Source organism: Taeniopygia guttata, chromosome 17, assembly GCF_048771995.1.
Source record: "Taeniopygia guttata chromosome 17, bTaeGut7.mat, whole genome shotgun sequence".
NCBI classification, from domain to species: Eukaryota; Metazoa; Chordata; class Aves; order Passeriformes; family Estrildidae; genus Taeniopygia; species Taeniopygia guttata.
The window spans coordinates 6,368,744-6,385,226 of record NC_133042.1 but is presented as its reverse complement, the minus strand read 5'-3'; the positions used below and the strand labels follow the sequence as shown (position 1 = coordinate 6,385,226).

General features: G+C 44.0%; 1 protein-coding gene across 35 annotated transcripts in view; it reads left to right on the top strand.

Moving 5' to 3' along the window:
- FNBP1 (formin binding protein 1) overlaps nt 1–16,483 on the top strand; it is a 92,693-nt gene that overhangs the window by 72,718 nt on the left and 3,492 nt on the right. For 8 of the 35 annotated variants that reach the window (XM_030287009.4, XM_072936577.1, XM_072936573.1 and 5 more), the window contains 9 exons: nt 1,161–1,247; nt 4,369–4,383; nt 4,533–4,568; nt 8,413–8,522; nt 10,216–10,348; nt 11,334–11,455; nt 11,773–11,912; nt 12,276–12,434; nt 14,675–15,998. In XM_030287009.4, the coding sequence (XP_030142869.1) occupies nt 1,161–1,247; nt 4,369–4,383; nt 4,533–4,568; nt 8,413–8,522; nt 10,216–10,348; nt 11,334–11,455; nt 11,773–11,912; nt 12,276–12,434; nt 14,675–14,709 (837 nt within the window). In that variant the 3' untranslated portion in view covers nt 14,710–15,998. Of the gene's footprint in view, nt 1–1,160; nt 1,248–4,368; nt 4,384–4,532; nt 4,569–8,412; nt 8,523–10,215; nt 10,349–11,333; nt 11,456–11,772; nt 11,913–12,275; nt 12,560–14,674; nt 15,999–16,483 lie in introns of those variants that run through there. The other 27 variants (XM_072936589.1, XM_072936580.1, XM_072936579.1 and 24 more) reach the window with 14 other exon arrangements.

The window sequence follows — 16,483 nt, the reverse complement described above, 5'->3', positions numbered from 1 at the left end:
TCTTTGTATTTCCCTCAAAGCTTTTTTCTTCTAACCCCAGCAGCAGAAATGTCCATTATAGAGAATACCATAAAACTGTTAGAGCACTTATTATGGATCATAGCTAGGAGAATGGGAAAAAAGTGTCATACATTTTTTTCTGAGTATTTTTTTCTAATAGCTGCTTTAAAAGACACTATAAAATTAGTGTAGCACTTCAAATCAACTTCATCTCTGTAGGGAAGTTAAAAGCCAGAAGAGCACAAAGAAAGAGGAACCAGTTACATAACTTATAATTTAATTTATGCTTGCTCTGCTTTTTCTAATTCCATTTTGAGGACAGAGGAAACTCGGTATTCTACTGGTTGGTATTCATTTTCTCTTCTTTAGTTTTATTGCTACAGCAGCAGTAACATCAGCACCTTTTTTTAAAAGAGCAATTCTCCAAACTAACAACATCCAGGGGTAGAACTTACACCTTTGAATGACTCCATGTGCGCTGTGTGGACTTGGCTTTCCTCCCTCTCCCCAGAGCCTGGGAAGTGACTGAGCAGGGAGGACGGTCTGGGAGCTGGGGAAGACAATACTGCCAGTATCCAAGTTCCATAAAGCACATGGAGGAAATTTTGTGGTTTCCTTTCTAGTGGAAGTTGTTGACTTCATTACAATGTGATTTTATTTCCATTGCACCCATTGCTGTGTCCCTCCCTGCCCATCTCCTCGGACACTCCGTGCAGTCCTGTCCCTCGACACCGAGCTCTGAATCTGCCCCACTGATGAGTACTTTGCTGTTCTGTGAGCACGCAGAGGCAGCAAGCAAACCACCCCTTCCTTCTCCAGCCTGCTCTGTTCCCTGCCCTGGGAACACTTGTTGTTCCAAAGTGTCTCTCTCTGTGCTGGGACTTTTCGGCGGGTGGGGTCATTAAATCCGTGGTTTGTTCTAGCACCAAGAGAGATGTCTTCTGACCTTGGTTTAAACAAGCATTTAAACATACCGTGTTTTCTGATCTCTCTGAGCATGCTGAACTCTTAATATCCACCTGGTTCCCAGGAGGCTCCCACTCTGCACTTGGAGGGTGGTTAAGCACCAAGCTGTCTTTTGCTGTAGAAGCAGTGAACACTGAGGTGCTGTGCTCGTCCCCGGTGTAACCAATGTGTGTTTTCTCTTGCTGACTCACCAGCAGACACAGTCTTTGTATATTCACAAAGAACTCATGAAGAGGACTTTAGGGACACCCACGTGTGCCATTGAGGCTAGGGAATATGTTGTAAGTCTGAGTATGGTGTGATCAGCCCATACTGTTGCTACACAGTCGCTAACCCCACTTACAACGCCGGCCCGAGTGTGCTGTGGGAATGTGCTTTGTCAAAGAGCCAAGGAAAATTTGGTGGGAGGCAAGTGGCAGCTTACAGTGTGATGTGCAGGAAAGATAATGTCTGCTAGTCCTGGAAATGCTGAAATTGGCACAATTAAAGTAGCTGGACCTGTGAAATTCAAAGTGTTGCAAACAGGTTCTGCACATATATTTTAAATTATTTAATGAATGCAGTCTTGAGCATCACGAGCCCTGATGGACAGGAATTCTGTGCCTTGGTTGTGAAGCATTCCCTAGAGCCTTTGGAAGCTTCTGTGAGCTGTCTATAATAACTATAGTTCATGGAATCAAGATATGTGACCTCTAAATCTGCTACTTCGACAAAGCGGAGTATGGGGAGATTGTTACAGGGCCACTAAGAAAAAATAAATTACCTCTTGGTTGTATGTATGGAAGTCCAGTGATTTATTTCAATCCTGTTTTCTGTAAGTGAGGTTAGTGGCCGTGACTGTCCAATAACACATGGACCTGCTGGCTTTCATGCTCTCTCATGTGTTATTGAAGCTTGTGGCTCTTAGACTCTTCATTTTTTTTCCCTGCAAGACTAAGCTAGGCTTGGTTTAAATTGACAGCTTGAAACACATTTGCTCATTTCAATGAAATGTAGCTTATTTGATCATTTGGGGGGAAAATGCCTTTGTTCTCCCACGAGCTGTGAGCAAGTTTCTAGCTGTGAAAACCCAACAGAATGGGCAAAAGTAGTTATGTAGTGTTTAATGCAGATTTATTTTCTATCTGCTCATATTTGTTTATAGAAACTGAATCACTGTCATGTAAAATTACCAATAAATTTCAGAAATTGAAAACTGTGAACATGACTTATTTCAGCATTTCATTGTTTCCAGCCTATGAACTGCTTTATTTATACTGGTTATAACAATCCCTGATGTACTATTTGGAAATGCTATTAATAAGTTCTCTATTTTTGTCATACTTAACAGCAAAAGAATTGGGCATACAGTGTCTGTAATCCCTTTCAAATTTGCTGTATTTGCAGCAAAAGAATAGCCTTGATGCAGATGATTCTCCGCAGTATTTAGTGCCTTTAGAGTGAGTAGTGTTTAGCCACTAGCGCATGTAGCATACATTTGTGCCTTTTTAGAGTGCTTCATAGGTAAATATTTATTCTGCACCATGAGTCTTGTCTGTATCTATGTACAAGAATCTCAATTTGTGCTGATCATGTCTATGCTAAAGTTCACAGGAGTGCTAAAGCAATGATGCAAACACAAGCTGCCTACGCTGAATTTCTTCAGACCATTCTTTCTCCTTCTGTGATTACTCTCTCCAATGGATTGGTTTTGTTTGCTTTATTTTTTAAATGGCCTCTTTAGCTCAGAGGGTGAATTTCTTCATGGCACTGTAATTATTATCATGTGTTTGTTCCCTAATGGACTGGACTGCAGAGGGAAGTGTCACTGCTGCCTTGCCACTGAAGGATCAGTTCACATGCAGCATTTCACTGCTATTTCAAGATCATTTATTTTCCTTGAATGGCTGGCATGTGTTGCTGTAAAAATCCTGGTAACTAATGGGAATTGTTATTTTGGGGGAAAAAAAAAGTATTTCTTAAATCAGCTGCCCACAAGAGGTGTGGAGCCTTTATTTTAAATCCAATCCTAATGAACTGTGTTTTTGCTAGAAATGGAGCATCTGTTTGAGAACACCATTGCCAGGAGCTGTTGGTAGTGGCAGAGAACCTGAATGGAAAGAGGTTCCCAAGTCTGGCAGCACAAATCCTTGCCTGGAGAGAGGCATTTTCCAGCATTTACCTTCTGGCTGTTGTTAACATGGAGTGTGTGCTTTTATGCACCTCGAGTTTGTTGGGTTGTTGGAGCATTTCACAACTGCCCCCAGAGCTGGCAGGGCAGCTCAGTGGCCCTTGCCTGGAGGAGGAGGAGGAGGAGGAGGCTGGGTGGAGTTTGGATTCTCCTTTTCTATCTGGCTTTAGATCTCCAGCAGCAGCTCACTTGTGCTTGGCACAGACCTGAGCACTGTCAGTCCCCCTGTCTCTTGGAAATCCTTCTGAACTGCAGCTGCTTTGTCGTTTTGCAGTGCTGGAAGAGGCTTTGGGAGTTTTGGTGGTTCTGTGTTGTTCACAGTTGTTCACCTGGGAGTTTCTGGGGCACCTGCCCAGAGCTGTGAGTGCAGGTGAGGCAGGGCAGAGGTGCCACTCCATGGGCACACACTGCTTTCAGTCTTGCTTTCCCAGAATAACTAAAAGATAATATTTGGGCTCTGTCCCAGGAAATGTGGTAACTTCTGAAGAATTAGATCATGTATATCGTTTAAGGAGGCTGAATAATGTCTTATCATGCTGTCATAGAACCAATTTGGTGTCAAGAGAATAGATGTTTTTCTCCTCCTCCTTGGGCCTGACCTTGTGTGACTATGGCCAAAGTACGTTTGAGTCTGAGTATTTGTTTCTGAATTGTTCAAGAATGTGAAATGGCTTTCTGTGCCTGCCTGGGCAGCACTCTGCAGTCCACAGGGACAGTCAGGGCTGTTGCCCTTTGGCTGTAGCCAAGGGGCAGGCATTCCCTGGAGGTCCCGTGGTGCTGGGTGCTGCTGGAGCTCCTCACCTCTCCACCAAAGTTTGGCTCAGGGCTGAAGCCCCAAAGCCCTTCCATGAAGTGGTTGATGCATTTCAGCACTTTTTTCATCTAAAGTGATGCCCATGCATTTGCAAGCTGCGAGTTTTTCCCACCTCAGTGCTGTGGTGAGAACTCCCAGTGCTGTTGGTGTAGCTGTTGTCAGTCAGTCCAGGCCTGATCTCACCTGTGCCCAGGTCCAGCATTCCCATTCCTGTTTCTGGCCAGGTCATGGCAGCTGCCCAAGCCCATCTTGTGAACTTTTGCACAGATCTGTTAGTGTGACCCATTTTGCCTTCCAACAGCAAGGGGTTTGTGTCATTTTATTGTAACATCAACCTGAAAAAGTTCCTCTTCTACTGATGCACTGTTGTTTTTTCTCTCTCTCCCCCCACCCTGTATCTCTCCAATTTTACATGAAGCTTTCTCTCAAGCTGGTAAGCACATTTACAGCATGCCTGTCCTGTGTTTTAATCACAATTTCCTGTGTGTGTTTTAATGTGCACTGTGCCACATATGACATGACACTGAAATTAACTGTTAAATTTGTTTCTTCTTTGTGTTTGCTTTTTTTGACGTTTATCAGATAAATCTGAATACACAGGTCTGGAGTCTAATAGAGGTGATCAGAATTCAGTCTTCTAATAAGCTGCTAAAAAATTAACTCTAATATATAGTTTAGTTTTCACTTATTATAATCTAGGGCTATGAAAATGTAGAAAAACAGTATTGAGCAATTCTGCTACTATATAAGCATACATTAAAACATTAAAAGAAGGGGGGAAATTAAAATAAAGGCCTCTGTGCTTGCTGGACTTTTTCCAGAGAGCCATGCATGGGTTTCTGTGTAAAGTAGCTGCAAAGTTTGCTTTCCATGTCCAGTATTACTGGAAATCTGCATCGTTATCACCTACATTTTACAGCCCTATGTAGTCCTTCAGAATAACCAATAATGGTATTAATTAAAGTTCTGTAAACCTTAACCAACAAGGTTAACTCAATCTGATTTGAATTTGCAAATTGGGACGTATGAGTCTGTGTGAATCTTACATTCCATCTTGGATGCAGCAGGGAAGGTTACTTGAGCTATGGTAAGATAAAGATGTTACTGAGCTGGGAAGGGAAGGGATGAGCAGACCTGGGAAAGCAAATTACGTGCTGAACCCCATGCACAAGGAACTGTTTTGCTTGAGACACTCCACACCTTGCTATGCCACACAGCTTGGCCACATTCCTTTGGCCCTGGAGAGCCCCTCAGCAGGAGAACGTGCCTGGTTTGCTGCCCCTCCTTGTGCAAACATGCGAGAGCTGCAGCCACTGATGGCATTTGGGGACCTCAGAGGATCCACAGGGACACCTAAACTATGTCAGCTTCCAAATTCTCTTACTCCTCACCAGCTTGTGCCTTTGGGTGCTCTTTCCCTTCCCTGTGAGGGTGGTGAGGCCCTGGCACAGGGTGCCCAGAGAAGCTGTGGCTGCCCCATCCCTGGAAGTGTCCAAGGCTGGGGTTGGATGGGGTTTGGAGCACCCTGGGACAGTGGAAGGTGTCCCTGCCCATGGCAGGGGTTGGAACAAGATCAGCTTTAAGATCCCCTCCAACACAATCTGTGGGATTCTACACTTATCTTGTGCTTGTACACATCACTGTGGGCCTCTTCTGCTCACGGCAGCTCATCCTGAAAAACATGTGGGCCACACGTGTTTTGGGTCCTGCTGCTGCTCTGGCAGCACAGAGACTTTCTTGAGCTCCTTTAGCAAGGTTGCTTCTCACTGAAGAGCTGTGGTAGGTCTGAGGAATGATGGGAGTGCCTGGAATACATGCAAACCTTCTTTTGGCTGTTGCCAAGCCACTGTCCTGGGAGTCCACTGCATTAATACTGAATTTCCACTCATTTTCTTGGTCACAGTGCTGGTGTGCTATGTAGCTAAGTTAAGCCTTTGTATGTAGGAATAAATCCTCCAAAAATGGCTGACATGGCCTTTCCCTGGGAATTGCAGAAATTGGAAAGATGTGCAGGGAGGGCTGAGACCCATTTCACCTCAGATGAAGAAAAGCAGCTTTTTGTAATCTCCTCATGGATCCTCACTATGCAAGAGCCAAAACTGGGGCTGAAAAAGCTCATGTTATCACATATAGCTTCAGTCCAGAAACTGGTCCTGATACAGGCTCTGTTTTCACAGTCCTTCATCTTGGGACAATTTGAATCCTAACTCAATATCTTTCTGCAAGGAGACCTTGTGAGCAGCACATCAGAAATAGCACAGCTTTCCCCTCACCTCACTGCTGCAGCATTTCTAAAAACACAGGCAATGTCCACGGCTTGAGAGGTAGCCCAGGTGTGTTTGTGCTTGAGAGCATGAAATGTGCCCAGCATGTGCAAAAACTGCTCCTTGACTCTCCTTTTTGAAGCAGGGGCTCCAGCTTCTGACAGGAAATTTCTGAGCACAGCCTAAAGTTGGAGTGAGATCACCTCCCAGCCTTGGGTGTGCAGCTCCATGCCACACTCCTGCCTTGGTCTGAAGCATTGTGAGCCAAGCTGCTGGATTTAGTCCAGCTTAGAACTCTTGACTGAACTTGAAGAATCAAAAATGAGATACCAAAATGATGCTTTTCCAAATTTCACTCTATCTGTTGCATTCTACTAATGTACAGCTGGGGATATTTTCGAGCCTGTCTCTTTTGCTTAGAAGTGAGGAGGATATATCAGAATATGTTATCTAGACTTTCCTGTAAGTGCTTGTTTGTTTACAAAGCTGCTCCAGATGCTTTGCCTTAAAAAGATGTGTGTGGCTTTAGTGTAGATTATCCATAAAATAGATTGAATCACTCTCATATCTGTTGTGATGTGGGAGTAGCTGTCGAGCAAAATAAATGTTAAAGAATAAATGAAAATAGATCTCTCCTCTACCAGGCACATCAAGTAATGTAAGCACTGGTAGGACTCTGTGTGGGGAAAGTTTCAGAGTCAGCATAACTTTCTTAGTAATTTGTCTTAAATTTGCTTTCTCATTGTCTCACAAACGGAATTTTAAATGTGTTATTGCAGAGATGATCAAGGCTTCCCTAGAAGCACATGCCATCTTTGGCTGACAATCAGTACAACAGCAGTTCCCTCAGGCCTGCTCTGTGACTTTGGAATGGCCAGTCCAGAGGAGAAGGTGACCTCTGGCACCCCCAGACTTTTGAACAGCTTGTTCTGCAGCTGCAGGAGAAAGTCACAGAGTCCCAGCACATTCAGTACAGAGCCAAGGTCCAATGAGCAGCTTTTGTGGCAGTGTCTCCTCTAAATCCCTCTCCTCAGAGAGAAATTTGGTGATTTAGCAGGACTGATGGCCCAGCCCTGCTCACAGGCTCTCAGTAAGCTGATGGACCACTGAATCTGGTTACTCAGCTTTGTGGTTTTACCCTTCTATCTCCCATATTCCCCCTTAGAAATGGGACAGGGAATGAGCAGAAGCAAAAATGGGCAAAACCTGCCCAAATTCAATCTCATGCACAAGAACCTCATTCCCTTATGGTGCAACTAATCAGTATTAATATGTGCTCAGTATAGCCCACCCAATCTGCCTCCATTGCCTTCTGGCAAGACAAAAATAGGTTTACTCTGAAGAAAAGAGTGTGGATGTATTTTATGTGTCATCTATCTGCTGTATCAAATTGAGGCAATCAAGAGGAGACATAGCAGAAGGCAGAAAAGGGGTTTGCAAGCAGAACCACACAAAGGTAACCACTGTGGTCTTCAATTTTTTTTCCTTTGGTTATGATTTCAAACTGACTGATTCCATGGCTTTGATATAACTTCTGTTTTTTATGTGAGTACAAGTGAGAGAGGAAAAACTGAGAGACTTTGGCGTGGAATGTGGACCCTGGACAGTAAGCAGCATGTTTTTTAAGTTGCAGAGTCCAGTGGGGAATGCCTCTGTTAGCTTGGTGTGTTCAGGAGAGCCCTGACATTTGTAAATGACATTATGTAATTTATTTTCTGACATAAATGAACTGTGTTGGACCAGCAGTCAGTCAGCAATGCACAGGAGAAGTGCAACTGTGGCACGGGAATAAAAGCCAGGAACCACTTTTTTATGGGAATGCTGTTTGTAGCTGAGTGAAAGAAGGCAGGAAGGATCAGATTTCCATGAGAAGGGATCTCTGTTTTTAAAAATTTATGATAAAACTGTAGATAAAAATAATTTCTCATCTTTGCTGTTGAATTCTGGAATTCTCCAGCTGGTCTTCCATTAGCCACTGTTAGGGAAGCAGGATGTTCCTGGGATCATTTTGAGGGCATCCAGATTCCTCACCATTCAGGCACTGATAACACACTAGAAATTATAACAATGCTTCAGACCACTGTGATTTTGTACAGGTTTTTGTGAGCTGCTTTCAAAATGCAATCCCAAAGGGTTCTTTCAGATTGATTATTAATTTTTTTCCTTATTCCCCCCGCCCTCCATTCCACTCTGTGCAGGGAGCAGGCCCAGAAGACTTCAGCAATCTCCCACCTGAGCAAAGAAGGAAGAAGCTTCAGCAAAAGGTCGATGAACTAAACAGGGACATTCAGAAAGAGATGGATTCAAGGTGAGCCAAACCTCTCCAATGAAAAGTGAAATTGCACTGAGCAGAGCCCCTGTGTGTGTTGGATGTGGGTAGATCCCAACAGGAGAGGCTGTTATGAGATGATGGCATCATCCAAAGCCTGATCTGTAGCTCAGATTTCCTGGAAGCAGGAAGATAATGAGTCCTGTGCTTCTGTGAATGCTTTTTCTACAAGGCTGCATTTATCATTCTGATTGAGAATAAGGCTATTTTAGCTCCACACTTTTAATTGATTCTGGCAGCCTGTATTTGTGCTTTGTGTTTGTTCACATTCTGTAGTTGCATTAAAGATTCAGCATGTTTTGTTTGTGAGACGCAGAACTTTTCTTCCCTGAAGGATTTCAAGACTGGTCTCTCCCTAAATACTGCTTTGCATTTGTACACATGTGCCTACATCTTGTGTCAGTTTGCTTTCAAGAACCTATTTATTTTGCCTACTAACCCAGAATTTCTCCTTTATATTTTCTATCATGGATAAGAAAAGAAAATTGCATGTGGTTATATGAATTCTCATTGCTTTGTTTTTTTCCTCTGCGGTAACTTAAGTTTGTCTCTGTGTAGGTTTTTCTTTCTGTTCTTTATTGGCTCTGAGGTAACCCAACACTAAAATCAGATATGGTATTGCAGCAGAGTGAAGTTTAAATAAGAGTTTATGATGGAGAAAATAGCACCAGCAGTTAAATAAGAGTTAAACAAACAGTAATAATTGTGAGTCATATGTTTGCAACATTGTCCCTTAAGGCTTCAGGCACAGAACAGTCCCACTTCCTTGCCACCCACACTTTTTCCCAGTCTCCATACACACAGGGCAAAGGCACAGGATTGCGATTGTCAAGAGTTTGGTGGGAAACTCTAAAATATAAAGAGTGTTAACTTGAACCGTGGGACTCTCATTAACCTCTCTCCCACCAGCTAATGCCTAGAGAAAATCTGAATAGTTGTGCCTAAAACCAGCCCACAATTCCATTTCCAGCTCTGAAATGTCCATCAGCAGCTGAGAGAAGCTGCCCTGGGACTTGGCCGGGGTCACATTTTGTAGCCTCGAGTCCATCTGTCCCTGTGCTGTGGCAAACACAAACCATCTGGAGCCAGCTTCCTTTTAAGCAGTGTGAAACAAATAAATATCTTTCAGATTATTTGGGTTGCTAAAGACAGGCTGCAACAGGCAGGGTGAGAATTTCTTGTTTGCCCTCCATTTCTGTTATTGATACACCTTTGTTCCACTTTCTCAACTGAAGGTCAGCTCATGATGGATGATAATGATTTAACTGTTTGTCTATGCCCTGAAAACTGGGAAGATATTAGTCTAGAAAGTTGGAGCTGTCATAGATTGCAATTGTGGTGAGATGTATTATTATTTTTTTCCCCAGGGCAGCAAGTATGTACTGTTGTACTACATAAAAAACCATGTCAGGCTAAAAATCAATATCAAATATCTTCTCATGTTGTAGGTAACTCACTGTTTTTTATCTCTGACAGTGTAAATTCTCTTCTGGCAAATAATTTTACTGCTCTTTTTTAATGGCTGGTTCTATACAGGGCAAAAGCCCCATCTAGGTGTTCTCAGTTCCCTTTGTAACAGATAGGTTGAACTTTAGGGTGAAGAAGAGACAGTTTATTAAAGGTATTTACCCCAGGTGCACTAAACGTGTTTTATTTTTATTTTGCCCCTCAGAGATGCCTTAACAAAGATGAAAGATGTGTACATCAAGAACCCCCAGATGGGCGACGCAGCGAGCGTAGACCACAGATTGGCAGAGCTTGGGCAGAACATTGAGAAGCTGCGATTAGAAGTTCAGAAATTCGAGGTATGAGAAGAGACATTTCAGTAAAAAGCAGCTCAGCAAATGCTCAGGTCTGAGCAGGGCCTTCCTGGCTTTTCCAGATGTATTGATGCACTTTGGTGAGGGAAGGGCTACGTGAGCACTTGCATTAATTGGGGTCTTTGGTTTGTGTAACACAAACTTGCACCATCTCCTGTGGCAGTCAGCCCACAGTTAAATTTGCCACAGAAAACAAATTATGCTAAGTGGAGGTGAAGAGAAAATGTGATGCTCTCTGGACTGCCCAGGGGGCTTCAGATGCTTATTTAATTAATTAAATACATTGAAGCATCATGTTACAGATATCTGTGGAAAATCAGAGTGACATAAAAGCAAAGCACCATTTAGAGACTAAAGCAAGACAGAAACCATGAGATGAAATATGTTTTAAGGAATAGTCTGCCATGAACAGGAAGCTGCTTAGTGATATAAAATCTCCAGAGCAGAGGGGGAGTGTTTGGAATATATGAAGCCCATTATAATTACATGAGAAGGATTAGACAGCTGAGAAAAGACTTCACTTACTACATTATGCTTTGAACATAAACAGATACAGCCCATTAATTTCAGATGTGGGTTTACTATCCATTGCTTTCCTACCTGTTTGAAATCAGTGGCTCTTTCATTCCCCCCAGCTTTTGTTCTTGTGCATTCAGCAGTTGCTGAGTTTCTGGTGTTAGACTACTCTAAGCAGCCACACATCTTTTTACTTGATAGTGACTAGAGCAGCATCATCTCCTGCTGGCTGTTAACTGCTTCTGTCAGGGTGTTTCCGGGCCCCAGTGCCAAAAAACAGTTACACTTTCAATTAGTGTGTTTTTCAGCTAGACAATCCAGAATTTGAACAACTGACCACTGCCACTCAAAGGAAAATGTGAACCTGCTTACAAACCAGCCTGTGTTCTGCAGCCTGGGTGTCAGGAGTGTCCCAGCAGGGTGATCTCTGTCTGTCTGTCTGTCTGTCTGGCAGGGCTGGCTGGCAGAGGTGGAGGGGCGGCTGCCGGCACGGACGGAGCAGCCCCGGCGCCAGAGCGGAGTCTACGAGGCACAGAACCCATCAGGAGTGAACAGCTGTGCCCAGGACAGGGAGAGGTACAGTATCTGTACAGGCTGAGGCTCACAGGCAGCCTCACCTGCCTCAGCCTGCCTCAAAGAGCTGCTGTCTGACTGTGATGAGCTGTGTGACAGCCCCCTCGCTCGCTGCTGTGAAGCAGTGCCTTTTTACAGCTTTTAATGGTAAAAGGGAGGGTTCTCACTTATCTGTAGTCACAGCCAGCTCCAAGCAAGCTCTGGAATCACTGAGCTGCTCCAGCTGGAGTTGTTTTCCCTTGTCCCAAGCCTGGTGACCGAGTGGTTCTCCCTGCTGCTGAGGTTGGTTGCTATAGTTGCTGTGTTTTTCCTCTCTTGAGCAGCCCCGATGGCAGTTACACAGAAGAGCAAAGCCAGGAGACTGAGATGAAAGTACCTGCAACAGACTTTGACGATGAGTTTGATGATGAAGAACCACTACCCACCATAGGAACATGTAAAGCGCTCTATACATTTGAAGGTATCACTCAAACTTTACCCTCCTTTCAGGCTGGGATTTTTAAGTTCATATACCAAGGGCAAGTGGAAAACCTCCATTAAACCTTAAAAGCCAAAAGGCAAGTGAGGCTCTGGTGTGATTCTGTAGAAAGGCACCAAGACAGGATTTTTCTCCTGTTGTACAGGAACTCTACAAGAGAAAGAACCAAAACTCTGCTGTCAGGGTCACATTTCTGGTTCTTTATGTACTTTATGTACACTGCTGCCTCCTGAATCACAAACTCCTGTTCTGGCTGCCAATGATGCACCCATGTCCATCCGTGGTTTGAGTTACTGATTCCTGCTGTGCAGCACAGCCTGAAGTGCCTGTTGCTGTGTGTTTCAGGTCAGAATGAAGGAACAATCTCTGTAGCAGAAGGAGAGATGCTCTATGTAATAGAAGAAGACAAAGGGGACGGGTGGACGCGGATCCGAAGGAACGAAGATGAGGAGGGCTATGTCCCCACATCCTATGTTGAAGTCTATTTGGACAAAAATGCCAAAGGTGCTATGACCTATATTTAATGCTATTATTATTGTTTTATTTGCTTTCACAGAGATAATCCAAGCCTGAAGCTGCTCTGTGTTGCAGATAGAGCCTTTTAAGAGTCTGTACAATGCCACCAAGTGCATTATTCCGTATGTGGACTAATTATGGCTTGTTGTACTGCAAAACGTGCTTTTCTTGCTCAGAGAAGGGTAGTGTGGGGGACTCCTGAAAGCAGAGGGGAAATGCAGCCTTTCCTGGACAGTGTTTGCTCAACTGTCGTTGCCATTGCACGCCCAGCTTAGTGCAGGAAGCACAAAACCCTTTGGGATCGTTCAGGCTCTCCTCAGATGCCCAGGTGGCATCTCAGACACATCCACAAAGTGAATTGTTTGTCCCAAAGTCACTCGGTGGAACTTCATGGAGGGAATATTTAGACTGCTGGTTTGTGTCTGTGTGGGAGTTTTTCAGAGCCTCTTGTGTTCTGGGGACCTTTTGGATGGAAAACTGGTGGTAATTTAGTTCAGTGTGTGTGGAAGGGGAAGGGGAGATCTTACCAAAACCCCTCTACACAGCACTCTGTGGTCCTTGATAAATGGGAAAAACATTGAGAAAGCTCCTCTGTTCTTTCACACCTTGCTGCATTTCAGATGTATTTGCTGTTGCAGATGACCAGAACTAATGGTTTAATTTTTGCTTACATTAGATCAATGGAGACATTCAGAGTTTGGACTCTGTAAGCTGCTGTTTGTTGCTTTTAATTCCTCCCAAATGTTTTGTGTAAGGAAGCAGTGCTGCAGGGCAGACCTGGCTGCAGTAAATGCCAGTGCTGAACACCTGGTAATGGGATACACTGAGAAATCAAAAGGTTTCAAGTCAGGACAGTGTCAGAACTCCACTGTGTTAAACTTTTTGTGTTTATTCAGTCATTTAATCCTTCAGATTATTGTTTTTCCTAGATTTGAGAGTTCTTGGTGTGAAACAAATGGCCTCATCCCAGTCAAAAGCAAACGAAACCATTTTATTTGGGGATTATGGGCAGCAGGAAGAGAGGACCAGGACTGTACCCATAAATCAGCACTGAAACTTGAGCAGTTCAGTGTTGGGTGTTAATCAGTGCAATCCCTTGTCTGCTGCAGGTGAAAATCTGGGCCTTGTTTTATTTTGCCATAATACAGTAGTTTTATGTTCCTGTTGGCAAATACACGGTCAGTTGAGATGCAGAAGAGTGCAAAAAGCTTAGCCCCCTCTGTTGGTTTTTATTAACCTTTGAAAGAGGAACATGGATCATCCCTTCCCCTTTATACCCAGAACAAGGCTGAAGGATTGGAAATCGTGGAATCACAGACTGGTTTGGGTTGGAAGGGACCCTCTCATTGCAACCCTCTGCCATGGCAGGGACACCTTCCATCAGAGTAAAAGTGCAAACTGTGCCAGGGGTGAAGGCTGATACAGCTGCAGCCATGCCTGTAGCCACAATGGAGGTTTTCTAGATAATTTCAAGTTTTTCCATTGATTTTGCTGGATTTCAGGAACAAAATCAAATGGATCTGTGAATATCTGATGTATAGGAACAATAATGTTTACCTCTTTTATTTCTCAAGTCTCTGGTTTTAAAGAGAATGCTTTATAGAATGCAGCGTAAAGATTTGCAGGAAATGCTGCTGTGTTTAAAAGATGAACTTTGTTGCAAGCTGCAAATTGATTTTTAAGGTATTGGTAGAAGTGACTTGATTCAATCCTTGAAATAGAAGTGATGACATTCCTGATGACAACATTGTAAATACTAAAGCATTTGCAAACTTTAGTAATCCTTTCCTCTTTTTGGAAAGAAGGTTGAGCAGCTGGCACCAGGAAAGGCTGGTGGCAGGAGGGTGGGAGCTCACAGCAGCCCCTGCAGGGCCAGTCCTGGCTCAGCCTCTCCTGCCTGGCCAGGCTGTGTCTGTGCCACGAGCCAGGGGCTGCTCAGTGCCACTGCTCAGTGCTCTGTGAGAAGCTGCTTTTTCACTCAGCTGGAGTCTGTGTGGTCAGGGCTGTGCTGCAGAGCTGAGCTGAGCAGGACAGGTAAGTTGTGTGCTGCTGGTGCCCCCCTGATCGTAGTCTTAGAGGAGCCAAGCTGGGTCTGTGCCCTGCCAGGCCCCGTGTGACAGCTCCTGATGACATTTACAGGGCTGCCTCTGCTCAGAGGGTGTTGGCAAACCCTGTCACCAAAAGAACAGTAATGCCTATCTTGTTTTGCCTTTTTTTTTTTTTTCCAGATGTGCACAAACCACTTCAGAAAATCTCTGAGTAGGTTTGCATAGGCCTGTCCACCCTTTATCCTCCTGGTTTGCTGCTACGGTTGTTTTAAGAGCTCTATTTGAGAAGGTTTTCTTTAGAAGAGATGAATGCACATGTCATATCTCCATCACTGAAAGACTTTGTTAGGTACCAGGTCAGCTCTGAAATGTCACTGCTGGCGAAGGTGCTGCCCTGACTGTGTCCATTTAGTGCAAACAGCACTGCTGTCCTTCTGAATAGAAAGGAGAGCTGCAGGCTCTGCTCCCGTTGGGATTCCTGCAGGAAGCTGTTCTGTGCACACCTGGGGGTAGCATCTTGCAGGGCTTTTCTGGTGTCTGGTGCTGAGAACTCTCAAACACAGGAACTGGTTGGGCCTTTCAGCTCGAGACCGACCACCCTGTGTCACTGACTGTGTACCTCATCATCTGCTCGGGAACAAAACTGTCTTTCACTGAGGGATGTTGTGAAATCGTGTGACACAAAAAATCCTGCATGGAGTAACCAGCTCTGTGCAAACCCTGCATTGCACCCAACAGAAACACCACATCCCCTTCCAGCATGCAAACAGCCTGGATGTTGGTTTGGGTGACATGCAGGAATGGAGGCTGGCTTGGGAGGTTGAACTTCTTGATAAAATCTATTCTGGAGCTGTGGGCTGATGAGCATTTTGGCTCCTGTTACCCCTCACCTCTGATGAGATCAGTAATTCCTTAGGGATAGCTCTGGCATTCCCAGGGCTGCAGCTCTGCTGTTTGCTGTAACCATCATGCAGAGCCTAGACTTATATAAAATAAATAGGTAAAAGTTAACCATGCTGATGCACTTTTTATCTAGGATATATCTGATTATTTAATGCTTGCCAAATTATTTAGGAATTGGTAATTATAAACTGGACTGTGGCTTTTTAAAATCCCTTTGTTAAATACGTGCCCTTAGTTCTCCCAGTATAAAAAAAAAATTGTATATAACATAACTTAAAGACTAAAGTTACTTGAATTTGAATTGTTTTTATCCTTTTATATGTGTATAAATATAAATGGTTTTATAGGCTGTTCTCCTGCTTAACCCAGCTGTTTTGGTAACTACTCAGTCCCTCTGATGTTGATAAGTGTTTTTGGTTACTCAGCTGCCTGCACCTGGACTTGCATAGGAACTGCTGTTGTGTGTTAAGGTTTGTTCAATCTGGCCAGTGTGGTTGTCTTGTTTCTATTCTTATTTTTTAAAGAATCATCATCTGTCAGGAATCTCTTTATAGCTTGATGTACCATGGTGTCTTCTTCTAATAAACATTATATTTTCTCATTCCTGTGAGGTTTTGGTTTTTGAGTTTTTTAATGACAGTAACTACTAGATGGCAATAATTAGTGGCAAAAATTAGTGGCATTTAACTTTCCTAAGGGACAGCAAATGGCCCAGAGCTGCTTCTCACTCTAAGCACAAATGCAATTCTTCTCAAGAAAAATATTTTATTGTGGCTCTTTGGAAACTTCTTTGAGCTGTCATTTGGAAGGATTTGATGGAAGTGGGTGCAAAGGGGGTGAGAAGGTTCCCCTGGTTTCTCAAATGCAAGGGAAGTTTGTACTCCTCCTGTATTCCCTTGGATACAGCAGTTTGGGCCAAATCACGTCCTGGATTGTAGCTTCGCTTGGCCAAAGGCAAAACTTGTCCTCAGCCCCCAGCCTGTGGGAACAGGGCTGGCCAGAGGAGGGCTTTGGAGGCCTGGGCTGGTTCACTGCATATTCCTGGCTTCCCTTGAGAAGGAAAGGCTTCTGCAGCCTGTGGTGGAA